We start from the raw sequence: 27,809 nt of genomic DNA on the forward strand, positions 1-27,809 counted from the left end.
CCAAAATACACTACACTTAAGTTCAGCACAACTAAATTTTCAAGGTTAAGTCATTTACCTGAAATCTATCAATAGCAAAAGGTTAAACCATAGTAGCAAAACAAACAAGAAAAAAAAATCTAAAGGAAACATACACACTCAAAAGAAACACACATAAATAAAACAGTGAGTATAAGATCCTTTATGGACATATTATTACGTATATTGGTGTGAGTACATCAGGGAGTTCTGACTATTCTGGTTATGACAATATTTCTCTTACCAAAGGCCTAAGTTCTCTGTATAGCCTAGCAGCCTCAAGAGCAGTATAACTAGATTCAAGATGGTGTTCCTCCATTAGCAAAACACAGAGTTCATGAAGATCTGGATCACAGGGAATACCAGTTTTCCAAATACAAACACCCTCTTCTACAATTATATCCAGTTTGTCATAGTCAACTGGATGGAGGTAGTCCTGTGCTTGGTAAAGTTCTGGTGCTTGGTACATGAGAAAAGGTCTGCCGTGAAATAAATCACGACCACTCCCACCTGGCCTGATCCGATGGTTGTTCCACATTCTGACCACAGTATCTAACTCCCTCTGCAAAAAATATTCAAATTAGTCAAATGTGTTACTAATCTTCTCAGCACAACCCCAATACACAGGCACACATAGACAGAGGTAGAAATTATTGTCCCCCGAAAGAATATTGCTCTGGGCTGCCATATAATGTTAAAAATCTATAGAGAATGTAAAATAAATTACAAAAGGAAACAAGTATTTTTTAATTTTTTATCTATTCTATATTGTTTTTTTTATCATAATATTATTTTCCATAGGTCTTAGACAGTTTAGCAGTCAACATAAGGCTGTAAATGTGAATGCTGTTAATTTTAGAAAATTTCACTAGTAAAAAAGAAATGCTAATATACCCTTAGCTTGGGAGGTACCATGGCACACATTGATTTGCACTGCCACAGATTCAGCATGCTTGTTTCAAATCCAGCACCTGATTGTCTGTGTGGAGTGTACAGTATATGTTCTCCCTATGTCTCTGTGCTTTTTTTCTGGGTACTCCATTTTTCCTTCCACATTCTTGAACCCATGTGTTGTGATGTACCAGTACCCTGTCCAGGCCCTGTCTTGAGCCCAGTTCTAACATTATAGGCTCTTGCTCTCCGCTCCTCTGAACTAGAGTAACCTGAGAATGACTAGGACTATAAGTCGGCCAGTGTACACATTTACTTTGAAATTGCCATGAACTTTTGCCAAAACCAAAAGTCACTTCTAAAAGACCATAAAATAATATAAAGTTGAATTGTGCTATCATAGGGTAATGCGTTCTACAAAGTCTTCATTTATAAGCTGAAATGTCTTTCTTTCCAGAGTTTGATGGCAACCTTAAACAGGGGCATATTTAACAGACGCTTTTTTCAACGTAATCTTTGAGTACTGTTCATCATTGTGTCACTGCGGTCAGTTCACCATATAAAAAGGAGCGAAGCTGATTAAGGACTCACCAAATAATCCAAGTTAATTTCCTAAAATGTATGATTTTACTGTAAGAATGTACTTCAGACGTTCTTCGCGTTTAAGTAAATAAAGATCAGTCAAGTGTCTTCTAAAACGCAGTTTAAACATACAGCAATACGCGCACCACAAGTCTTAGACTTTCCTGCCGCACTTGAAACAGGTGCACTAAACAGCAGATCAAATTGCGCAATTCAGTAGCTGCATGATGCATGCATGAGAACTTAACAAAACGTAAAGTGTAAAAAAAAAAAACTAAGTCCCTACATAACAAATTAGGCACAATTACTTAACAATAATTTTACAAAGACGTTGAGATCGCTTACCAGATAATGTGATGAATAGCTAACTCGCAATTCCACGCGTGTAATTTTATTCACTGAAATGTTCGTGGGTCCCCATCCAGCTGTGAACCCTTACAATCATCACCACCTTTCACATCAATAGGTATGGCTCAGCAAACATATATATTTACCCAAAAAAGGAAGGCCGCCAAGCATATATATTTAAGCCTAATCGGCACATAGATGGGCTCATGGTTAAAGCGTAAAGGCTACTTGTAATAGTATAGAATTCATATGTATACTTAGCCAAAAAGTTACTATGGTGTGTGTGTGTGTGCGTGTGTGCGTGTTTGTGTGAACGAGTTCTTCCTACCTGAATGACGTCAAGAAAGCAGAACTGAATGAGACCTTTGTCAACCACGTCACCATTGAAGTCTCCCACAGACTGAAACTCTAGAAACAAATCTCTCCAGTAGTCCACATTTTGCCTCCGATAGAATCCCCACCACCATTCAATCCTCTGATTTGCAGTACTTCTTCCTTGAAGAATAGCAGGTTCAGAAAGTGTACCGTTTTCATCCTCACGTAGAAAACGCTGTAGTCTGTTAACGTGCACATTTTCAGTACCGAGATCGGATCTGATTATTTTTGGGCAGCCCCCCAACTCAATGACAGCACTAATAAAGTAACCTGCAACCACTTCAGGTTTACTGTTAGTGACGTTCGCTTGCATCCAGATGATATGGCGTGAGAAGCCATCGATGCATCCGTTTACTGCGATACCAAAAGGTGTGAGTTTATCATAGCTGTCCATGTGCCAAAGGTAATTTGGTCCCGGGACACGGTAATGCCTTCTTCGCAGTCTCCTGCGTCTCCTTAGCTGAATGCCTTCTGGGTCCAAAGTTGATTGTATTTCATATACAAGATCTCTAGTGACTCTTAATCCAGCTAATCGACATCTCTCTGTCATCATACGGTATCCGTGGAGTTGCCCAGGGCCCGTTAACTGCTCTGCGATGTGGTGCACAATGGCATCAGGCTGGCTTAGATTGCGACGCCTATACAACTGAAGCCTTGCTAACCGTCTTCTTAAATGACGCACACTAACGTTGTTATTTTCTAAACTAAGACATAAAGATATTTCAGCCTGCGTCAGTCCTTGATTAAACAAAAATGTGACGCGATGATCAATACAGTTCTGCTCTTCTGCCATTTCAAACCATTTCTGCCATTATTCCATTATCTCGAGAAAATAAAGTTCGTTTTCTCGAGATCTCGATAAAATTATTCCGTTATCTTGAGAAAACAGTTTAAAAAAATAACGCTATACCACGTCCTCTCTCGGCTTCCGTAGGTTTGCACTAATTTTCAATAATATATAGAATCATTTCTCAAGATGTGCCAGAGCTGCTCTTTTGTATTATTAAATAATAAGTTTGGTGCCAGGCGTGCAGTTCATAGTGGGAGACTTTCAGATTAGAGTAACTGCAAAAATGCATCAATTACTCATTTCCTCTTATGTAACAAGACTTTAACAAAGGCTTCTTTGAGTCTTTACAGCACTTATAAAACATTAGTTAATAGGCTGTTCATCAATATGCCGTGTGACATCCTGACATAATGGTAAAATGACTTGTCAGTATGAAGGATTCTCAGGCCTTATACTAAATATGTAATATCAAGAGAAACTCGGCCCAGTTGAGCCACCTCGGAACATTCCAAGTTGAAGTTGTGTTAGTAGGTCACATTGCAGAGATGAAAAACACTTTACTGATGCTTTCTAAGTGTTCTGAAGAGCCAAAGACGCCTTTGCTAAGGTCTTGTTACATAAGAGCAAATGAGTAACAGATGCATTTTTGCAGCACATAAACTAAAGTGATAGCCAGATTCTGATCCAGATTTTAAGATTCTTTCTAATTCACTTGATTAATAAATTACAATGAGCAGAAACTTAGGAAAACACACAATGTTTGCATGTACATAAGCAGATAGAATTATCCACAGGGGGAGTTTGGCTTTTTACAGAAGCTCTTTAAATAAATAAATACATACATAGGTAAAGTAAGTAAGTAAATACATGAATAAACACACAGACACTTTGGTCTGAACACACTGGAATGACTATAAAGCAAGAAAACTCAAAAGAAAGAAAAGTTCTGACTTGGCTGTCACAGTGAGGCAGTATGCAGACAGACTGCTGTTGGTATAAAGGAGCCCCAGTAACGTTTCTAAACACACTTCTGCTGAATAATTTGTTGGCTGAAAGTACTCAGTGTGTCAGAGAGAGGATTATCTACATTTTTTGCATGACATTAAAGAAAAGAAAATTAAGTTGCTACATATACTTTGCTTAAAGACATTGGTTTTATCACAGAGGTTAGCTGCTGTTTCAGATCATACTGAAAAAGTAGTCAAGCTTTACAGAAAAATTATCCAGTGGCCCATTGTGCTGTTTTCTTTGTTATGTATGAGGCTTTACAAAGCAACATAATATTCTCAAATCTACTTAATCCAAATCAAAGCTGTAAGGCCTGGTGCTCATCATGACAGATAGACAGAAAGATAGAATTGTCCCCAATGGGAAAAATGTTTTTTGCTTTTTAACAGAATCTCATTAAATACATACGTCTACTCTATATATACATATAAAAATCCTAAGCCTAAAAGTGCAACGATTTTGTGCAACGATTTTATGTGATGTTTTTAAGTGACATTTTTTGTCACTCTTTAAATCAGGCTTATTTTAAAACCTACATACAGTATATATGTTTGGTATCAGTCTTTTTAGAATTTATCGAACTTTAATGTGATGTTGTTAGATTTTCAGATTCTTGTTCTGTGTTTAAATGATAAACTACAAAAATATCAAGAAATCACGTCCAGCAAGATAAGACTTTGTGCCAAGAGATTTAACCACACCTGGGGCTGGAAATAAAAGACAAAGAGTAGATGACAAAGACAGCTGCTGTACAGGCTTTTAAATGTCCGAAGTATCGAGCGAGATGCAGATTACGCGGCACGGCACCAGCAGCAATCCAGAAGCAGATCGAGCAAAGTGGAGGTAAAAAAAAACTATATTTGTTTCACATTGTCTCACAGTTTAAAAGGGGGTTTTGGAGGAGCATCTTTTTAGGGTGCGTTCAGCCCCCCTCTTCACAACGTGAGCAGCAGAGACGTGAAGTGGCTGGCACGTAGCGTAGGCCGGGGGGGTTGGCGAGCAAAGGGAGCAGGGGGCGAACACCCTAGTACATATATGCAGTACATAAATAAACACATTAGTACAGTGATTACTTGCTATATTGCGCTTCGCGCTTTCACTCCATCACGGATTTTAAATGTAAGCATATCTAAATATATATCATGGATTTTTCGCTGGTTTGCGGATTTCTGCGGACAATGGGTCTTTTAATTTAAAATACATGCTTCCTCAGTTTGTTTGCCCAGTTGATTTCATACAAGGGACACTATTGGCAGATGGATTAGAAGCTACCCAATCAGAGCATGTATTACGTATTAAATAAAACTCCTCAATGATATATGACGTGCTTCCCGCGCGGTGCTTAATTGTTTGCTTTTCTCTGTCTCTCTCACTCTCTTTGACATTCTCTGCGCCTGACGGAGGGGGTGTGAGCAGAGGAGCTGTTTGCACAGAGGCTGTTTGCCTAGAAGATACGGACGCTACTCTAAAAATGCTGAAAGACTACCTTCACATTGCTCCCTTCTGTTGCGGCTGCTTTATCACGGTGCTTTGGTATACTTAAAAGCTCAACAGCACGTATTGATTTTTTGATTGTTTGCTTTTCTCTCTCTCTCTGACATTCTCTGCTCCTGACGGTGCTCCTTTGAAGAGAAGATATGTTTGCACTCTTTTAAATGTGAGAAAGAACTGTCATCTCTGTCTTGTCATAGAGTACAGTTTAAACTTTTGACTAAAGGGTGTTATTTCATGTCTAGAGAGCTCTAATATTGTTAACAGTGTGGGAGAGTTTATAAGGACTTAAAATATATAAAAATAACCATAAAAACGTATGGCTTCTACTTTGCGGATTTTCACCTATCGCAGGGGGTTCTGGAACACAACCCCCGCGATCAAGGAGGGATTACTGTACTCTAGTCTGAACACACACCAATACACACCAGAGGCCTTATGCATGCATATTCCTCTCAGTATTAAGTAGCATTTATTATTCTGCTGAATAATTTGTTGCCTCAAATTATTCAGTGTTGGTGTGTCAAAGAGCGGATGAGCAGAATTGTTCATAATGGCCATCCAGGGGGTCCAGACTGTGTCCTATAACTGAGCTTGCCCTTTGAATTAGCTTGTTGATTTGGTGATCCTCTCTTGAAGTGATGTTACCATCCCAGCACACCACAATATAAGCAATATTACAGAAGATGTAAAGGATGTCACTTCCCACATTAAAAGAAAAAGAGCCTGCTCTGCTCCTTCTTATGTAGTTCCTCTGTGTTCTGAGACCAGTCAAACCTGTCATTAATGTGGACCTCCAAGTACTTGTAGGAGTGGACCACCTCTACATCCACTCCTTGAGTAGTGACCGGACATAGAGGCTCTTTAGTGAAAGTCAATAACCAGTTCCTTGGTTTTGCTGATGTTAAGATGCAGATTATTCTCTTTGTACCAAGAAACTCCTAACTCCTATATTCTGTCTCATCCCCTTTATCAATACACCCCATAAGTTCAGAATCATCAGAGAAATTCTGCAAATGACATGACCTGGTGTTTTATTTCTAGTCGGAGTTATACAGGTCAGGTCAGATCAGGTTATTAGCATGCACGGGTACAACATGTTGCCACACACACCACACAATGAAACAGCTTTGTATCCCAGTTGGCCACCCCCAAGGCAGACACACGGTTCAATACCACCTTCCACAAATGACATCTATCTGCTGCAGCCAGGTGTTACGTGGGCATCTCCTTGGTCTGGTCCAGCCACTTGGATCCTCAACAATGAGGACCCTCCAAGCTAGATCACTCTCAGGGAATCGCACCACATGGCCTTAGTGCCGTAACTGACTGAAAGGAGTCCAGGCTTCGTCTCAGATCATTGCATAGCGTACATATCTCACAGCCATATAGCAAAACAGGAAGCACCAGGACTCTAAAGACTTGGGCCTTCGACCTTTTGCACAGATATAAGAAGTACCACACATCCCTTTCCAGCAACCTCATGACCCCCATGCTCTCCCAATCCATCTACTGACTTCATAGGAAGAGTAACCAGAGATATAAATGTCACTGCCGTGGTAAGTAAACCTCTCAGCAAGGTCGACACTCTCCACAGACAGACACACTGTTGATGGCTGAGCCCAAGAGGTCATTAAAGGCCTGGATCTTGCTTTTTATCCAGGACATTCAGTAACCCCAGACACAGACCCCTTGCTTAGTCTCTCAAGAGTCCTGATCAGAGCCTGCATTGACTCTGTGATGATCACAGTATTGTCAGCAAAGTCAAGATCAGTGAATCTTTCTTCACTAACAGATTCCTCACAGCTGCTGGACCCCATGCCTCTGTCCAGCACCCAGTTCATGCAAGCATAGCACAGGGTAGGAGCAAAAACACACCCCTGATGAACCCCAGAATCAAGTGAGAAAAACACAGAGGTTCTGCCTCCACTTTGCACAGCACTCACAGTACTACTGTACAAACCGGCTATGATATCCAGCAGCCTTGGAGGGATCCCGCAAAGACTCAAGATGTCCCACAGGGCAGCTCGATTAACTGAGCTGAAAGCTTTATGAAAATCAAACAAAAGCTGCAAAGTATCTCTGCTGATATTCATGTTTGTTCTCGATGAGAACCCTCAGGGCTGGGATGCAGTCAATAATAAACTTCTTAGGTGTAAAATCAGACTGCACCGGTCACTGGTAGGTGAGGAAGTAATCATGGATCCTACTGAGGATGACCCTAGCAAGGACCTTACCCAGCCCAGAGAGCAGTGTTATCCCCCTGTAGTTGATGCAATCCAGGCGATCACCCTTCCCTTTCCAGATACGGATGACAAGTCCCGTTTTCCAGTCATGGAATGACGCCCGTCTCCCAAATAGATTGTTTGCAATGCCAGAAGGACAGCCTTCCCACCAGCCTGGAAAGTGTCACCCCAGATACCACAGATCCATGTAGCCTTTACTTACCCTCAGCTGGTTCACCACCTGTGCAGTTTTCAGTGAGATTAGGTGGTTCACAGCTAACTGGAGGATCAGCCTCAACAACGGAGTACATAGAAAGAGTACAGTGTGAATACAGTAGAATACAAGACAAGATTGTTCCTTGTGGTGCTCGTATCAGGAACACTGTTCTTGAGTCTAACAAACTGCGGTCAGCCCAACAGATATTCCAACTTACAAGATACCATAGGCTCATCCACTTCCATATATCTTTGTTTACCCCTGAACAGGGATGGATGGATGGTATTGAAGGAGCTGGAGAACCATGCTTCCAGCTTTGGCCAGGTAAGATTAATCCTTGTGGAGCAGAGAAATAATTGCATTCTCCATCTTTGTTCGATAGGCAAAATGCAGTGGGTCCAGATGGTGCCACTGGTCTGTAGTCATTAGGTAAAGAGGCGCCTGCCTTCTTTGGAACAAGAACAATGCAGGATGTTTTTCGTAGCAGTTGAACTTTCTGAAGCCATAGGGAAGGCCTCATCTGGAGTACTGTGTGCAGTTTTGGTCTCCAGGCTACAAAAAGGACATAGCAGCGCTAGAAAAGGTGCAGAGAAGAGTATTTAGGCTGATTCCAGGGCTATAGGGGTTGAATTATGAGGAAAGATCAAAAGAGTGGAGCCTTTCAGTTTAAGCAAAAGAAGATTAAGAGGTGACATGATTGAAGTGTTTAAAATTATGAAGGGAATTAGTACAGTGAATCGAGACTTATATTTTAAAATGAGTTCATCAAGAACACGGGGACACAGTTGGAAACTTGTTAAGGGTAAATGTTGTACAAACATTAGGAAGTTTTTCTTTACACAAAGAATGATAGACACTTGGAATAAGCTACCAAGTAGTGTGGTAGACAGTAAGACTTTAGGGACTTTCAAAATTTGACTTGATGTTTTTTGGAAGAAATGACTGGCGAGCTTTGTTGGGCTGAATGGCCCATTCTCGTCTACAGTGTTCTAATGTTCTAATGAAAGACTGAACGGGTGACAGAGGACACCACAAAGCTGATTAGCCCAGGCCTTAAAAACTCGAGAACTGACTCCATCTGGTCCCACAGCTTTTCATATGTGTAGCTTCCTCAGTTGCCTCCTTCCTTGACCTTCAGTTATAGAGAGCCCACAAGGATGGTCAGAGGTAGACTTATCACTGGCCATTCCTGTTGATATAGTACAGATGGTGTTGGGGGACTGGAAGAAGGTGGCAATGGGTGAGAAAATCTATTTAAAAATTGGTTCAGGGTGTTAGCTTTGACCACATCCCTTCTAGCACCTGAGACCTCCAGACATCCTTCACGCTATGCTGAGCGAGTTTGTTTTCTATTTTAGCATGTGTTTAAATACAGTATATCCTAATAGTACAATAAAACTCTCATTGCATTATTTTGCCTACACTTCACTCAGTGTAGAAATATAGAAACAATAGTGCAGTAAATGAATTATTCACTTAATCAAAAATAAGTTAACAAAGATACAGTATGGTCAGTTAGTCTGTTCTGCTAATTCCATTGTTGGAAATTGTCATACATGTGAGCTTTGGGAGTGTTTCATAGGTCGACTAAACAAGTTTTTAATGTGACAAAACCTCCAACCCATTTTTCATTTACTTTCGAGTGGAGAAGAACAGCCTGGAAGACTTTTGACATCACTTCTGTCCCTGATGTCATCTGCTCTGCCCCTTCCATTTCATCTGATACTTAAAACCTCCTCCACCAGGAGATTGGCATTTATTTGGAACCTAGCCTTTGATACTAACAGATCTCCAGTACTTCAGATGCCAGTTCTCAGGTTACATGAGCCAACTCCATGTCATCAGTGACATATACCTCATCTTTCATGTTCACTGCTTTAAATTCCACCCAGACATTAAACGAGGTGTGTCTCTTCTTTTGTTTTTCTCTTGTTTATTCACAGTATAAGTTTAACTTTTTCTATATAATGCAATCAAGGCGGCATGGTGGGGCAGTGGATAGCGGTGCTGCCTCGCAGTTGGGAGACCTGGGTTCACTTCCTGTGGCCTCCCTGCGTGGAGTTTGCATGTTCTCCTTGTGTCTGCATGGGTTTCCTTCTGGGTACTCCGGTTTCCTCCCACAGTCCAAAGACATGCAGGTTAGGTGCATTGGCGATTCTAAATTGTCCCTGGCGTGTGTACGCACCCTGCCCGGGGTTTTTTTCCTGCCTTGCGCCCTTTGTTGGCTGTAATTGGCTCCAGCAGACCCCCGTGACCCTGCAGTAAGGATATAGCGGGTTGGATAATTCCTGTAATTCCTACAGAAGGCCTGGGGTCTCCTGCCACAAAATTCTATCAAAATTATACAACACCACCAAGTCCAATTTGTAAGTTTATTTGATCAGTGCGTTTTAAGTGTTTCAGGAAACCCACTATGAAAACAGAATGGCAGCAAAGCGTCAATGGTGGTAAGTGGTTAGTGCTGCTGCTTGTTAGATTCAGTATCTTGGGTTTAAATTCCACACACAGTTGTTTTTTGTGTAGAGTTTGCACTTATGTCTGCATGGCTACTCCAGTCTTCCTCCCACATACCCAAAGCTCTGTCTGAAACTTAAACTTTCCATGTACGAGGGCACTGGCTTACTGAATTATGTATCTGTTTACAAACTTTTTTACTTTATTTTTGGATCCTTTGCTGAGTATGTTTCATTTTCCTAACATTGCTATCTTCTGTAGATGTTGTGAAGAGTTTCTGCTACAAAGATAATGAGGTGGCACTATGCAGTATATTGTGCCATTCTACTGCATTATACAAAAGTAGCATTTTCATCTCAAAAACTTATTGTAAGTCAGGTCATGAGACTTGTGTGAAGACAAAATGCTGATTAACAAACCTCACAGGAAAGTTCTCCAATTCACGGAATCCCCATCCACAATTCATTGAGCTTGTGACGGGTCATCCATGAGGCTTAAGTGCACAGCTGTCAAATCGGGCTGATAATAGAAGGCATTGGTCAGCATTCTCGTTCAGATGTGTTGCATTTTGCTTCTGCAAAATAAATTTCCAATCAACAAAACACATTTTTCTACATCTCCTGTATTCTTCCTGTATTGTTGCCCTTTTCTGCTTTTTAAAAATGCTAAGTCTTACTTTTCTGTCTGTCATCATTTTCAGTCACTTCTTTGATATTCTTGACCTACTTTCAGAGTTTGGAGCCGCTTTCCTTAATTCTACGCCTGTATTTAGTGTCTTGCTGTGGTAATCCTTTTCCTTCTGCTTCTAATATTATTCAGGGTTTGCCCTTCACTCTGTTTCTGTGTCTGTTGCAGTCATTTCTGTTGTGAGCAAATTGTTCAGTCATTCTTTATTGTGTAACTAGTCTATAGAAATATTTTAGTTTCTAAAACTTGTATTTAATCTCAGAGGTAATCCTATTTTGAAACAATGGTATTGCCTATTGCAACATCCTATTAGTAGCATTTATCTACTGTCAGATGTTCAAATGACAATGGTTTAACCTTTTGGCCCACTTTCCTAAATCTCAATAAATTGTTAAGCAACACTGACCAAAATACTTGACACTGCTTAATCTTACCTCTGTAAAAGTAGAAATATTTGCAAGCTGGCTGTCTGAAAGATAATACTGTTGTGAAAGTATTATGTTTTAAACATTCAAAACTTGTATTTTAAGTAGCTCTATCATTATAGTAAATACTAGCTGTGTAAGCCCATGCTGTAAAAAGCCTGGGCTCCTAGAAACCATGGATTCTGGCACTTCAATCAATCAATTGCATCGGTTGTGTATTAGCAGCTCCTCTTCTGTTTCGTTTTGCCGACATGCTCGCCTCCATTGTTTATCAGTGGCTAAGTGAGTTTTTCTCTCCTTGGAGGTTTCGTTTTGCCGACGTGCTCGCCTTGCTTGTGTCTTAGCAGCACCAGTTTCACTTTGGTGACAGATTCGCTTTTTTTTTGAGCTTCATGCTGTAACCCCACACCTCCGGGCTGTACAGACAGACAATCACACTTCCACAAGTAGACATTTATATCAGATTGCTTTAACGGTATGTTTCTAGAGAACAGATGTAGCAGGACCACATGGAAGAAGCAATCAAAGAGTGAGCCTGTTTTTTAAATAGTGGTGCAGCACTGTTCAGAGATCACCACAGAAGAAGCTCTTGTTGATAGATAGATAGATAGATAGATAGATAGATAGATAGATAGATAGATAGATAGATAGATAGATAGATAGATAGATAGATAGATAGATAGATAGATACTTTATTAATCCCATGGGGAAATTCACATAGGCTGCTGACCCTGTGGAGTATGTTGATCCAATTAGTCTTCTCCATATCACTGTCACTATTTTGAGTCTGTGTCATAACCTGGACTTTATTTTTTCTGATTTTTTTTTGACCTCTAAAAATAATGTATATATCATGTTGAGGGTTATAAAGTTCAATCAAATTATTGGTCAGATTGGTTTTCTGATTGAGAACGTTTTAGAAATCGTTATTTGTGAAAAACGTCTTGCCAAGTCACCACTTGACTCTTACTCCAAAGCTGTGGAATGATTTCCTTTTGTTTATTCAAACTGCACCCAGTTTATTCATGTTTAGGTGTCTTTTGAAGCAAATAATTTAATTTAATGTGCCCTCAATCACATTTATAAGAGTTAATAATCAAAAAATTAAAACCGTGCCCATCGAAACAACTGAACTTTATATATCAAAACAACATTGATGACACATTTACTGTTCAATTACCTTGTTTTGATCGATCACCACACCAGAAGAGAAGTCATCAGTTAATATTGCTGTTTTGCATCCTTTAAATCCATACTTCTGCAACAGTAATTTTTTTGACAGCAATTCATCATAGGTATGTTGTATTATGTGGCAATGGGGCACACAGAAAACTATAAAATGCTACCTGCAAACTTCTCCACACGTGTGTAATCCATGTAGGCACAAATGACTGTGTCTTAGCAGTGGACATGTATATCAGAGAGAGTGCTGGAAGAATCAGTAAAGTGGAATAGAGGTGAGGAAAGAAGAAACTCTACTTGGTGAAAGTCTCTGTGATAGGAGACCACCAACATGGAGTTGTTGGGCAGCTTGTTCCAGTAGCCAGGAGCTACACATGAATAGAGTCTGAAATGAGACTTGATGCCACACAAAGACGGCATTAGCAGATGCTATTCATTGGCAGACCTGAGTGGGCAAAAGGAAAGTAGAATTGCAGGACCATACACATAAGTGCTGAGCCATTGACTACTCTGTAGGCAAGCATCAAGGATTTGGACTTAATTTGTGCTGCTAAAGGGAGCCAATGTAGTGACGTCAGAAGAGGAGTGACATGTGCCTGCCAGATGTGTTGCTGCATTTTCAATCATCTGCAGAAACTTTGTAACACATGTTAACGCTCCTGCCAGCAGAGAGTTGCAGTAATTCAGATGTGACTACACCAAAGCCTGGACCTGGGGTTGTGTTGTGTACATTGTTAGATATGGCCTGATCTTGCAGATGTTGAGCATAGTTAAGCTGCAAGACGGAGAGACTGTTGTGACATTATCAATGAAGGACAGCTGGTCATTGACCACCACCTCAAGGTTGAATGCCGACTTCGTATGTGATAATGAGCCAAGCTTGAACAGAGATGGGGTGCTGAATAGAGAGATGAGCTGGGATAACAAGAAGGGCAGTCTTTGTCAGACTGAGCTGGAGGTGATACTTCTTCATCCCAATGCAGTATAAGTACGATAAGCTGCAATTGTACTTAATACCATTTGGTTCTTTGGAGGGACCAACATATACAGCTGTGTATCATTGGCATAGCTCTGATGTAAGAAGCCATGGGAAACCACTAACATTAAGTACTTCTAGCCAACAAATTATGCAACAGAAGTATGTCAAGAAATGCTAATGGGACTCCTTCATATCCATAGCGATACGCCTGCAGGATGCCTCACTTTGACTGCTCTTACAGAGTCTTTAGCCAAATCAGAAGTTTTCTATTTTTCTAACTGTTGTATGTATTTGAGGGTGGGCTGTTATTTTTTGATATAATATTTCTTATCCTTCTGCACAAAACTACATTCCCCCTTAGGACAAATAAACTACCATCTAGCTAATAAGAGGAATATCTGAAAATATATCACTTCATTTTATTTAATGGAAAATGTAAATCAGTACAGAAGCAGGGGTAAGCATTCTACCAGGTCAGGGAAACCATCTTATTTTTTTGCAAAAGAGAAACCAAAACTAACTACAGAGAGATAGACTCAAAAAGCTCATGGCTAAATGACCTTATATGTAATTTTCAGTGTCTTTAATTTAAGAACCTGAGAGAGCATGGACAGATCCTCTGAACAAAGGAGACTATTGCAGTTAATGAAATGGCCATTCATATCTCCTAATGGACATGAACAGTCAGAGCCTATTATATATTGAAGGCATTGTCACCATTATAGATTGATATCATTTATATCCCTTAGAAATAAAATAAGCAGGAGGAAAAAAATATAACTGCACTTGTAAACCAAAAACAGTTGTTTTCTGTCACTTCACTAAGCCTGCAAAAGAATTTAGCCTCACGCTGTTGTCTAGATCAGTGTTTCCCAACCTTTCTGCATTGGTGGCACACTTTCTGTAACCAAAACATTCCAAGGCACATCACTATTCTTACTAACCACAAAAATATATCTGATATTTGTGCTCAACTGTCTGAAGGGGTGGGACTACTGGAGAAGCCGATGGAGAAGAAGATCCGAGATAAGCGTTCACAGATATGGCACTTAGTGAGCACTTTGGTGGCATCTCCAATCTTCTTTGCTCCTTTGTCCACCTCTCTCTGCCTCAGAGGCAACTCATCTGCCTGATATCCACTGGTCCAGAGACACTCGCTGGCAACCGCACATCCAAGGCAGATGGACTCTAGTAGCCTGGAGACGCAATCATGGAGCTGATTTTATGCCAGCTTCTCCAGGTAGTCCTGTCCTTCTCAGACAGGTCTTGACCACCTGCGGAGCTTGTCCCTCTCAGGTTCAGACCCAAGTGTGCTACGTTATTATTTCCATGGCACACAACTGTACTGTGGCACACTGGTTGAAAAGCACTTCTCTAGATGACTGCGGCTATATTCATACATTTTTCAGAAAGATGTATTAGGTCTTGTACCCCTGTCATTGTCCACAACGCTTCGACACTTTGAAAGAGCAAACAAGGCATTACTTACACCACATCCAGTTAGCTAACTCTTCATTAAAGAAATAACCAAATTTTCTTTGATTTCTGAAGTTCCACTTGAAGTTGTGTGTTCATCTGTAGTTACATTACTGGCGGGTATGAACTGTGAAGCATTGACATGAACATGCAACAATTACAATTGTCCAATTACATTAGATTAAAAAAACCTAAAACAATACTAATTCTCTGCCAATAAATATGGGAGTATCTGGGGCGCAGAGAGCAGCGTTCCTAGAAAAATCTGAAAGTAGCCCATTAAAGGGCAGCCTCAGGTCACCTGCTGACCAAAAGATTAATGATTTACATACACTCTCATCTGCCTGGGCGCTCTTCACTCAAGATATATAGGTATTCAGGTAAATGAAATAAACAAGTACAAATCGGAACCAATTCTTAATGGATGTTGATATGCACTGACACCTTGAGTGTTGTGAAAATAAACAAATTTATTTCACATTTCTCGACTCGACTTGCTTGTATGGGATGTTATTTGATTTTAACAAATTCAATAAAATGTTAAAGAAAAAAAAGAATCAAAATTAAAGATTTAGACGAAAACAGTCAAAGTTTAGATTTAAAAGCCAATGAGATGATGTGGCAAGTCCTGAAACAAGCAGGTCATGTTTGAAAACATAACAATATTTGCTCATTTGATAATTAAAATACATAAATATATAATATATAATATATATATATATATATATATATATATATATATATATATATATATATATATATATATATATATATATTATTTTATTATTTATTAAGTGTGGTGTCTTCTATATATTATTATATTTTGGTTAAAATTCTGAAATCATTCATCATTATTCTGTCCTCTTCTGAATTTATTCCAGAATGGAACTTTAACTGCTTCCAGCGTCTCTCTCTAAATAGTACGCGGGGCAGAAGAAGTGGGACCTTTGGAGCCAAGTTTGAAGTGACACCAGCAGTCATTGCTCTGACTTTTCCTCTGATCTGTGAGTATAAGAGGGGGTGCGAGTGACTGCGATGTTCCAGAGGATGGTGTCTATGTGCTTAAATCAGCTGTGTCACATGCTCCGCATGCCCGTGCACATGTGTGACATTTTACTTGTGCTCTTATTTCCTGGTGTAATATATTTTGTCCTGCTTATGTTAACCAAATGACATCTTTGCTAAAATACAATCTACTTCTTGATTTCCTCTTAATTAAGCGCCTTGTTTAATCAGACGGCTCACTCTAGATCTCAGTCTGCTGTCTCAGATGTAGTAATAGTGTGACATTTACTTCTCTTTGAAATTCTGAGGGGCTGTTTACTGAAGCCTTTACTTTTATTAGTCTCCTCATTTTCTGGCTTTGTTGTTTAATATTAATTCACTTGCTTCTCAAAAATGATAAGATCTTTTATCATTAACAGGAAAGCAATTAATCATGTGTTGCAAACAACAAGAGAAGCAATGTCTAATCAGCTAAATTGGCACTACTTTCATGTGTGTGTGTGTTAAGTAGCTGTTTCTAATAAACCCCTTTGAAAATATAGAAAGAAAAATAATGAAGGATTTTTAATCCTCCATATTCCGTTTTGTTGATTTTTCTCTCTCAGAAATGGAATTTCTGCCCCAGCAGGATGACAGCAGGAACAAAGAGTGGAGTACTGCATGTAACTAAATGGCATATTAAAAAAAAACAATATAGCTGAATTCTACTTATAAAATATAAGTTTATTTTAAAACATAACCAACCAAAAGATTGCAAAAGTTAGAAAAGGTTTGTGTGTGGATGTTGAGCTCTTCCCGAGTTATACTTACAAACAGAGTAGTTGAATAAGGATAAATATCAAGTGTTCAAAGTTGTCACCGCAATCAGTCAACAAGAAATCCACAGGGGTCTGTGTGAACATAAAGCATGCGCTACTAATCTAAGCCACTCCAGGGCTGTGTTTCAAGATCCTGGAATGTGAACTTCAAGGAATGTTACAATTTATGTTATTGTACAGAAATAGAAAACACATTACTGTGAACATAGAAAACAGATCAAATTAAAAGAATAAAATTTTGTTTCACTTTTTAACCCACCTAATCCAGACCTGGGTAATGGGATGGGAGGCTGCAGCCTATCCCAACTAACACAGGGGGCAAGCAGGAACAAACCCTGGAGAGGGTGCCAGTTAATTGCAGGGCAAACACACACACAGAGTCACTTTATTGTTGCCAATTCACCTAACCTGTATGTCTTTGGACTGTGGGATGAAACCAGAGGAAACCCACGCAGACACACGGAGAACATGCAAACTCCATGCAGGGAGGATCTGGGATGTGAGCCCTGATCTCCTTAGCTGCAATGTGGCAGCAATACCAATGTGCCGTCCATATTAAAAGAAGGAATCAGTTTGTTTTTTCAAACCAGAAACGTTGAGACTAGTGAGACCTTAAGACTACTAGAGAGCTTGTCAGTCTGGTGAATGTTCATGATCATTATGTTTATGTGAATTCACTTGAACATATGTAGACAAGGTTTATGTCTTTAAGGGGTTTTAATGATCAAGGATTCTAAAGTGAACACTAGTTTCCTGTCTGAGAGTTATATAAAAAAGTTGAAAATAATTACCATTACGCTGCAATGCCAAATTTTCTGGAAATCACCTTTCTGGAGTTTTGACATTAGGAGCTCTCATAGTGATTGCCTCCAAGTATTCTTCGAGAAGCATGACGCATGTGACGTCAGCAGAGCAACCATAATTAGATTGGCACTTTTATGAACTGAAGTTTTTTCCAAGGTGAAATAGGTGAAGCCTCCAAATCAAGTCAGGGAGCAGGTCATAAACTGCCCAGCACAGGCTCACCTGACTTCAGCCATGCTCTAAAAGCACTTACTGGCTTCAACTGGTGCAGACCACAACAATACTGGCAAAAAAATTATAAAAAAATTCAAGATCAGGGAAAAAACCCAAAAGGAATGGAAATGTTCAGCTTGCATAAACAGAGCAAGCAAAGAGTCTTTATAAATAATGTTTTATTTGCAGAAAATAGAAAAATACAAAGCAGACAGAGGCGTAAAAGTAGTTGCCTAAAAGGTAAATGTCCCAATATAGAGTCCAAAAATCAGCATCCTTAAACAGCAGAGAAAAAACAAAAAAGCCATAAAATCCAAGACAGGAAACACAATACTTTCATAACTACACCAAACATCAATGATACCCACTTCTGAGCCATCTCAGCTGATTTAAATAGTCAGAGGGAGGGCTCAGGAGTGGTGATATCAGAGTGTCTCCGCCTCTTGGGGCTCCACCCAAAAAGAACATGGAACGTAAGAACATTTAAAGGGACAGTGCACAATTATAAATATAACAGAAATACTTAGAAATAAAGCACAAAATTACTTAAGAACAACAAAAACAACACAATAAAATACATACACATACATAGATGCTGAGGTTTATTACATATCTGATATTAACAAATATAAACATTTAAAACATGTGAAAAATACTTTCACTGTCCTCCTGGTGTTTAGATTCTTTTCTTCTGTTATTTGTTCTGTGATTTTTGGTTCAATTTAGTCTTTCTCATTGATTGAATGTCTGGCTTTGGCCTCAGCTTGTTTTGACTACATTTGTCTCCTGGCCATTTTGTCTCAATCCAGAACCAGCAAAGTGATGAACTTAAGAATTCTAGCCGCCAGAGTGTTTTGTATGTAAACAAAACATTCTTAACTAAACAAAAATACTGTAATTCTTTTGTAAGAAATCATGTATTTTCCTTATTTTTAGGTAATAGATCCAATTCAAAGTATCCACAGTTCATACAGAACATAGCATTTAGTGTGTCTCTAGATTAAAGCAGTCGCTTCAGCAGTTTTTTATTTTGGGTGCGATCTATAGCAGACAGAGCTAAACCAGAGTTAATTGGCATGAAAGTCATGACAGACACATTATAAAAAGAAATCAAATCTAAAGAAAAAAAAAGACAAAAAAAAAATATCCCATACACCCCATGGAGATCATGCCAGTTACACTTTAAGTAGCGACATATGCTTGTTGATAGCTAGGGTCCACTCACACAATATAAAGATGTTGATTTTACTTCTTTTGTCTGTTTTTATGTATTGCCTTCAAACTTCTCAGTTAACTAAAGTTATAGGCAGGATGTTTAAATCCCAAAGAGACTGTCTGTTTTATTATTTCTGTTTTTAGCTACTGAAGGGCTAACCCTAACCCTTTTTATCCTGACATAATGATTGTGTGGCACAATAATCTACAATAAGGAGGTCATGACATACATTACATATGGTAATATGTGCTTTTCCTTTCCCTACACTCATTAAAATGCTGCTTTTTTAATGGTATTTTATGGTTCTTTATTGGGTTGTGTGATTCCTCAGAGAGCCATTGCTTGACTAAGCACCATGTCATTCTAGGAAGGATTCTTTGCATGTGAAGTTGGTTCTTTGTATTTTGAAAAGCTTCCTAATATGTAGAAAAAAAAACTGAAATTCCTAATGTTTGTTAGATTAAGAAAACCTGAACTTAGCCTGTGTTATTGTATGCAGCAAGACTCCTTTAAAAGTCATGACCCATTAGTACTTCACAAATTTGTTACCATCTATTTATGGTTATTTACTGTGGGGAGTCTGCTAGTACAAATTTTGCAAAAGAAGCCACTGCTGCATGAAAGAAAAAGAAGAATCGAACAGTCCAAGAGGACAATAATGACAGAGAGGCACAGCAGTCAAGTGTATAGCATGGAGTCTGTGAGCAGTAAGGTGTAGGTGATGTATAAACATGAACAGAACAGGGTGATAATTTGGATCTTTGGCGGATGTAGACTTGTTGTTGAAAGTAGTTTTTCCAAGAAACAGTAAATAAAATGATATAATTGTAATTCTACTTTTGTTTCTTTCCATAATCCATCTTTGGATATGCAGGTAAAATTCCGTTTCAACGAACTGCCAGGGACCTAAAAAATATTTAGTTGTAATGAGATTCTGTATTTGTTGCTATAGTGCTTTCTTTAACTTGCTTCCAGGCGTTGCAATCATTTCAAGAGCTTCTTTCATGTTAATTTTAATCATCTCCTGTCTACAAGTTATGCTGACGAGAATTTTTTCTCAGCATTTCATGTGATTATACACTTTTAGGGTGCGAATGATACCCATATCCAATGGCAGAAGCACTGCTGTGCAATTGGGTGGGAGGAATTCAACGCAAACCTTATCTAAATGTGGAAGCATGTCGTGGACAGCACAGTTATCAATCAGAAGCCAAATCATCCTTTTCTTCTTCATCATATTGTGAGGTTTCTGAACTATTTTGGGATCCCCCCCACCTAACGGGAACATCACGATGAAGTGCGTTCCGAAGCACGATTGCTGTGTCTGTGGAAGATTGTTTGTCCGTTGCTGGGGCAGGAGAACAACAGGCTCACAGAGCTTCAGTGAAGCGCCACAGAACTGAATCCTAAAAGATTGGGGTTGCGCTATAATCCCTGTCTTATACCCCAAAACATGAGGCTTAGTCTCAGTACTTTAGCAAAACCATCTTTATTCAGCTTGAAACAGGAACGGCACGGTTATTTATTGTAGCGGGTTCTGCCACACTCCTATACACAAACATAGCAGTCAGGCAGGGTTGTGACCAGGTTAGTGGCCAAGTAATACTGTTCCCTGCATTTACAATGTTCCTTGCATCACCCATCAAGATCTTTTCTGTTTGCTTCAGTGAAGAGCCGCAGCAGAGCTGTGAGCCTGCTGTTGCCCCGGCAATGGATAAACAGTTTTCCACTGATGCGGTGATTGCACGTCGGAACATTCTTCGGCGTGTTGTCCAGTTGGGGGAGGTCCCAAGAGAGATTAGAAACCTCATATTTTCTTGAATGAGTGCCACATTAATAGGAATGTTTTACTGAACCACATAAAAACTGATTTTTTGACATCTTCAAATGCAGCAGCTTGCATACATTTGCAACCCGAGATTTTTCTTCTTTTTTAGCTCGGTCTTTCAAGAAAGTTGACAGTGTCGATGGCGAAATTACAAATTCACTGGCTACATCTTTTTCGTTTTGCCACAATCAAGACCTGCAAAAATTTTAAGTTTTTTTTCTAATATGAACTGTTATCGTTTTTTGTGTCTGCCGTTTCTGTAGGAGGGTGACAATGAGTTAAATTCCAGTGAATGTTTTTCAAATGTTGATGAGCAATAAGGAAAAGGTATCACTGAAAACCACCGAAAACAAAAACAGCAAAAAGACAGTATGAGAAAAGTCAGAAGAAAGAAAATGTTTTTTTACAGAGTTTCTGTAGGGGGATTGTTGTGCACAACTGAGCTGTGACCACAGAACTAACTGCTCTGTGGATGACTCATTTGGGCCAGGGGTGCCCACACTTTTTTGGCTAGTGAGCTACTTTTAAAATGACCAGGTCAAAATGATCTACCTACATTACAAATAATATATATATATATATATATATATATATATATATATATATATATATATGCTTTATACATAAAATATATGTTGTCACACCTATGTCACAATAACAATTCAATACATTTATGGTCACTACAGTATTTGGATTTAATAATCTTCATGTGGGAAAAGCCTGACTCGCATAAATAAGTAGAGCCGAATAATGCAGTCAAGGAGGTAGCACATTTCCTCATGTTTGGGTACTTTTCCTCTGTGAGTAAGTTCCAAAACTGTCCAAGAGCCCCAGACTTCAGCTGAATGTTATCCTGTAGTGTCAAAATCTCATCCTCCACTGTAGAAGAGTTTTAGGTGAAACAGTGTTGCAATTTTTGATGCGGGTGAATCACCCTCAACATCTTCCCTAAATGGATAGCACTTAAATGTAGCGATTGGCTCAAGTAAGGTGAGTCTTGAAACCATCTGTCAAAGTCTGACAGGCAATTTTCAATCTGCTCTGTGTAGCGTATGCTGTCAAGTTGCGCACATGCCTTCCATTGCGTCTCCAGCTCTGATGTGAGGTTTTGGATGTTCCCGAAATCAAGGTTTTGCAGCTTTGAGGACAGATGTTGCATTTTTCATTTGAAAGCATTAACTGAGCTAATCATATTGACCATGGAATTTTATTTTCCTTGCAGCTGTAAATTAAGCTCATTCAACATGTTGGTCAGATCTGAAAAAAAATGCCAAGTCTAGCGGCCATTCATCGTTATTAAGTTGCTTGTATTCTGCATGTTTAATGACAAGGAGAAACTTCTTTTTCTCCAGCCAGGGGTCTTGAAAGAAGCAATTTCTCCCTAGCTATCTGTCTCAACGAAGGCCTCTTTTATCATCTCTCCATCGTGGAAGGACTTCTTATGCCTAATGATCGAGTGACTCACCCGGAATGATGCTTCGGTGTGTCTGCCTTTGCTTTTGAATTCAGCTGAGTGAAAAATGACGGCTGTCTGATTAACTGCGATTTTAGTTCCCCTTCCTTTCTCTTTCATCGCTTTTCGGAAGTCAGTTTCGTAGTTTTTATGAAAAGTTCAAAAGTGCCTTTCCACATTTTCCTTCTTTGGAATAGCAATAATAGATTGACAGATCAGACAAATGCACTTCGATTGTGACACTGTGAGAGAAAAAAATTTTCTTTCAATTTCACATCCAGCCCATACCCTTCTCAAACGATTTTTTAAAAAAATTCCTTCTTTAGTTGATATAAATTGGAAGGCTAACTAGATTACAGCCGGAGTTCTTCAGTAGCTCGTGTGTTTGATCATGCATGTGGGATGACCAGTGTGTTAGACGAAAAGAGATCTCAGACTGGCCGCCCTATATGTCAATCAAGTGGCAAATGCCATATGGAGGATATATGATAGACTAACTTTCAAAAAATTATTTTTTGAATGCAACTCGATCTACCTGCGCTACTTTTCTTATCTACTGGTCGATCACGATTGACATCTTGGGCACCCCTGATTTAGGCATTTCAAGGTCTTTTGGGTAGTTTGTTGTAATGAAAGTATCTGCTGAATATATTTCGTAGTAACGAGATTTCTATAGACTCTTGTCATATGGGGAAACTGTCTGGACCATACAAATACTTAGTTGTAATGAAAATTTCATTGTAAAGATATTCGTTGTAACGGAATTTTACCTGTACTTACCATTCAAAGGTATTCAATTAATTTTAACATTCCTCATTTGCAAGTATGCTATGGTTGAATGTAACGATCCTTGGTTGTTTATAAAGTACTTTTCATTAACGGGTCCTATAAAGATGCTGTACACAGATTCATTTTGGATGGATGAATAAAATTTTGTTGAGTGACAAATGAAAATGTGCAGCTCTAAAGTGTGAAAATCAAATGTTGCAAGGCACAATACCAAAATGAAGCTGGCCTAGTAGTTCCATGGAGTTTACAAAAAAAAAATCATATAAAAATATTGATACTGTATTAATAAAGTGTTTAGTATTATAGTACAGTATTATATTTTTGCATAATTGATTTAAAGTAAATGCTTAAATTTGCATGTCCTTCTCTAATATCTTTCTAAATCATTTGCTGTTGTTCTACATGCTGATCATTTTCCTTTAAATACCCACTGAAGGATTACACCATCATTGTTATTCTGTTCCAGACAGCATCTGCCTCTTTGAATTAAGCTCAATGTCACACAAATGGCCTTAACAACAAATACTTTGGAATCTTTAATGGAAATGAATGAAAGCCATAGAGGCACAATTAAGTTAATCCTATGGAAAACCTTTCAGCAAAGCATATATTTTAATAGGACTTTGTCACCACATGCAAGACATTCAAAGATCAATGGCGTGGGGGAAAAAACTCACTAAACCCCATAGTCAGTATTTGGAACATTTGTCTAAAAATGTATTTTTTAAAATGTCATTTTGAAGATATTCAATGAAGCTGATATTCTTTAAATGATTACTGGACAAGACTTTGAGAAAATTAAAATCTGGAGTTTCCCTGCACTTTCACAGTCACAATTGTTTTCCCAAAGAGATACCATAGCGTATACATTTATTATAGCTGACATTTGTATTCCTTAAAGGAAATCCTTACTAAATGACATTATAAAAAGACGTGGAGATTTTTTCTTTATATATTTTGGACATTTTAAGACATTTTGTAAATTGATATATCCCACCAGTAAGTAAATGCAGCCTTAAGTGTTAGTGTTATATTAATGATCAACAGCACAGTGTATTGGGCTGGTAACTTCACCTCAAGAGAGGTGTAGCGAATCAAGCTAATTAAAAGGGTAGGCTCGGTTATGGGAAGCACTCTGGACCCCCAGAGGTCATAGCAAAGCAATAATTAAATAATTAAAACAAAACTGAGTGCCATTATGGACAATGCTGCTGTCAAGAAACACTACTGGGGACCTTTCATACCAACAGCAATACACTCCATAATGCCTCATTGTGAATGGGACTGCTCTTTTTATAAATGCCCAAAAGATAATCAGAAGTTTTCTTTCTTTCTTTTCAGAACACCTCAAATACATATCATAATTAATGTTGTTGCATGTAGCAAAAAGCTAAAGGTCTCCCTTGAGATGTCTGTCTATTTATCTATCAATGCTCACTAATGAAAAATTAAAAGCAAGTGGGAAACACATGAATTGATTGCTGAGAACTCCAACATGCATAATTTATAAGAAGCCTAAATCTGTAACAAAGTGAAAATTATAGATGAGGGGGTACCCAAAAATAACCGGCATTGTAGAAAAAATATTTTTTAATAATTTTTACTTACTGAAACTTTAATCTCCTTCAAAGTACTCTCCATGTGAATGAATACACTTGTCCCAAGGGTTTTTCCACTGATGGAAACATTTTTGGAATTCTTTGACTTCCTCCATGGTGCAAAAACGCTTTCTTTGAGTTATTTTTTCATAAGCGGGAACAAGAAAAAGTCGCACGGAGCAAGATCGGGTGAGTAGGGAAGGTGGCAAGAACTCCAAGACACACGTATCAATTCAGAAATCTCTTCAATAGTCCGACGACAATCTCCATAAATTGCATTGCAAACTTTTTCAAGATTTTCATCATTCCTAACTGTGAAAGTTCGGTCAGATCTTGATTGGTCTTCAAGTGACATTTCCCCTCTTTTGAAACATAAAAAACACTTGTAGACCTAAGTTTAACTTAAAGCTTTCTCTTTAAAAGCAGTTTTAATCATCACTACAGTTTCAGCAGCTACTGTATTGTCCCTAAGAGAAAACAAAATTTAACGCAGACTCGATGTTCTTTATGATCACCCATCACAAAAATTGCAGAACACATTTAATAAGCACCAAGAAAAACCAACACAGGATACCATATGAACAATACAGAGCAACGCCACTTGACAAACTGCTACAGAATACTGTAAGTATGCTACACCTAGTGGCAAAATTCACAACTAAGTCTAGATTGTTCGCCAGGTACAGATTCCATTTATTTTTGGGTACCCTCTCGTACATTGAAATAAAGTGAATATGGCTTGGGTAAATGTAAAAAGCTTTTGCTATGGTAATGTTATCTCCCATGTCATCTCTGTCCCTGACATCTATGTTACAGTGATTTCGACATGACATGTTCCTTATAGGCATTGCATGATTATCTGCCCTTCAATTATATTTCCTGTTTCTAATCATGCTCATTTCGACGTTCGCCTAATAAAAAAAAAAATCACGTAGCAGAGTTGATCCCTTCAATGGGGGAGAGGGATGTATGTATGTGTGTGTGTATGTGGGGGGGGGTGATTATACTATGAACAAACCACTCACTTGAACGTCTTTTTTTCTCTCACATGCTCACGGTACAGCAATGTGCGTGGCGTTATACTGTACAGTGACATTTGACTGAACGGTGGGTCATAACATGAGACTTCAAAAGGCACAAATACAGTAATACAGTGCCCACAGGTATGCTAAGAAACAGTGCCTGTACTCTAAATTGAAGTTGAAAGTGCACCCCTCAGTAAACTAATGTAGGAAAAACAGGCAGCACACAGCAATTGAACCCATGAAGTTCTGTTTAAAGCTGTACTTACAAGTCAAGCGTAGCATTAAGTCCTTTATTAAGCACAGTGTTCCCAACAAAGTCAAAACTATGATAAGAATCTGACTCAAGCTTTGTGTGTATAAAATGAGGTGTCAAAGAATCCATTTATTTGCTGCCTATTACGCATAGCCATGACATGTAATACGTATGACCAAATCATAGGCAACTACAGTGTACATCATTACAATGGGCTGAAACTCTGCTACCTAATGGTAATGAGCCTTTCACTGTATGTGGCTTGAAGTAATTGAGATCTTTGATAAAACTAGATTCACTCAGTTGTGATACGGTGCATGCCTCAGGGTATATGTGCTAATTGGGGTATTAATTGGTGTTGCATCCCAGCACTGTGTGTGCCTGCTCCTTCAGACACAGTGTGAGTGCTGAAGGGGTACCACATGCTTTCCAAACTCTCTCTCTTGACTCTTGATTGTCTCCTGATAATTTTGATTTACTAAGTGTATTGTAAGTTTTTTTTTTCTATGAAAGACACAATGTTTGTTTCACATATGCAGTTATTTTATATTTAAAGTCATTGCAACATTTGTAAGGTTGGCACATATGGATTTTGTTTCACGGCGTCTTGGTATCTGTGACATATTGAAATTGTATAACCTCAGTTTTCTGTGTTTCCTCATTTTAATATTGTGTTATTTGTTTATTTGGATTTTTTTTTTTCACTAGGAGTAAGAGAGAGGTTGAGGAGCATGCACTGATAGAGAGAGAGAAATTGATTCCTTTTGTGACAACCCTGTCTTTTTTTTTGCTTGTTTAAGGTATGTCTATGTTATTGTAATTATTTCTGTAAGGTGAATTGTTTTTTGAACAAATGTATATGTAAATGAAGATGCAGAGTGAGCACTGAAGGGGGAGAGAGAAGTTGAGTCCCTGTGTGACATCCTGTCTTTTTTTCTTTGGTTGTTTAAGAATAAAGAAATGATGTCTGGCTTTTCTTTCAACCCATATGATACACAGCACAGATGGCAAAGCTGGAAAGGGTCTGCTGCAAAGTCATAAGTTAGTTTTCATCATGGAATATTAAGAAGGTCAGGTTTAGACTCAGGCTTACATGTTATAAGCAATGTCACTGTGTTCAACTAATTTACTTATTTATTGCTTTCCCATACTTTGCTGTTGAGAATTTTGTGTGAGCAATATTTTTACCACTTCAGTATTGTATTATTATTTAAAAACTGAATATAGAGACTGCTGTCTAATGGATGAAACATACCACACTGGGCAATTGTTTTTGTTAAGAAGTTTTTGTAGTAAACAGAGTACTATTGATAGTGTTCTAAAATCCATGAGTACAATTTGTATCCATGATGGCTGCGAGGTTTTGCGAATAGATCTTGCCTAGGCCACCAAATTGATTAATTAAAGTCAGAATGATATTGATTACCACATGTAAGTTACAAATTCACTTTACTCCATTTACTGTATCTGACAATAATGGCCCTGTAAACCTACATTACACATACCTGTTATTATTTACCTCCATAGTTCTCCATGTCTTCATTTCAGGTGTTTCTAACATGCTTCTTTCTTAATTTCTCAAAGAACCAGAAAGAAACGTGGCCTTCTTATACGCTCTTCCATGTTTGAACATGTTTTTGGCTATTTCATTTCTTGACT

At 38.6% G+C, this 27,809-nt stretch overlaps 1 protein-coding gene across 1 annotated transcript; it reads right to left on the reverse strand.

Moving 5' to 3' along the window:
• Positions 1–217: 217 nt before the first annotated feature.
• On the reverse strand, positions 218–2,957 carry LOC120526891. Its single transcript, XM_039749999.1, has 2 exons — positions 2,168–2,957; positions 218–580 (listed from the first exon to the last, which is right to left on the reverse strand). The coding sequence occupies exons 1-2, from the start codon at positions 2,765–2,767 to the stop codon at positions 242–244; spliced, it is 939 nt and encodes a 312-aa protein (XP_039605933.1). The 5' UTR covers positions 2,768–2,957; the 3' UTR covers positions 218–241.
• Positions 2,958–27,809: the final 24,852 nt, after the last annotated feature.

Source organism: Polypterus senegalus, chromosome 3 (genome assembly GCF_016835505.1).
Source record: "Polypterus senegalus isolate Bchr_013 chromosome 3, ASM1683550v1, whole genome shotgun sequence".
NCBI lineage: Eukaryota > Metazoa > Chordata > Cladistia > Polypteriformes > Polypteridae > Polypterus > Polypterus senegalus.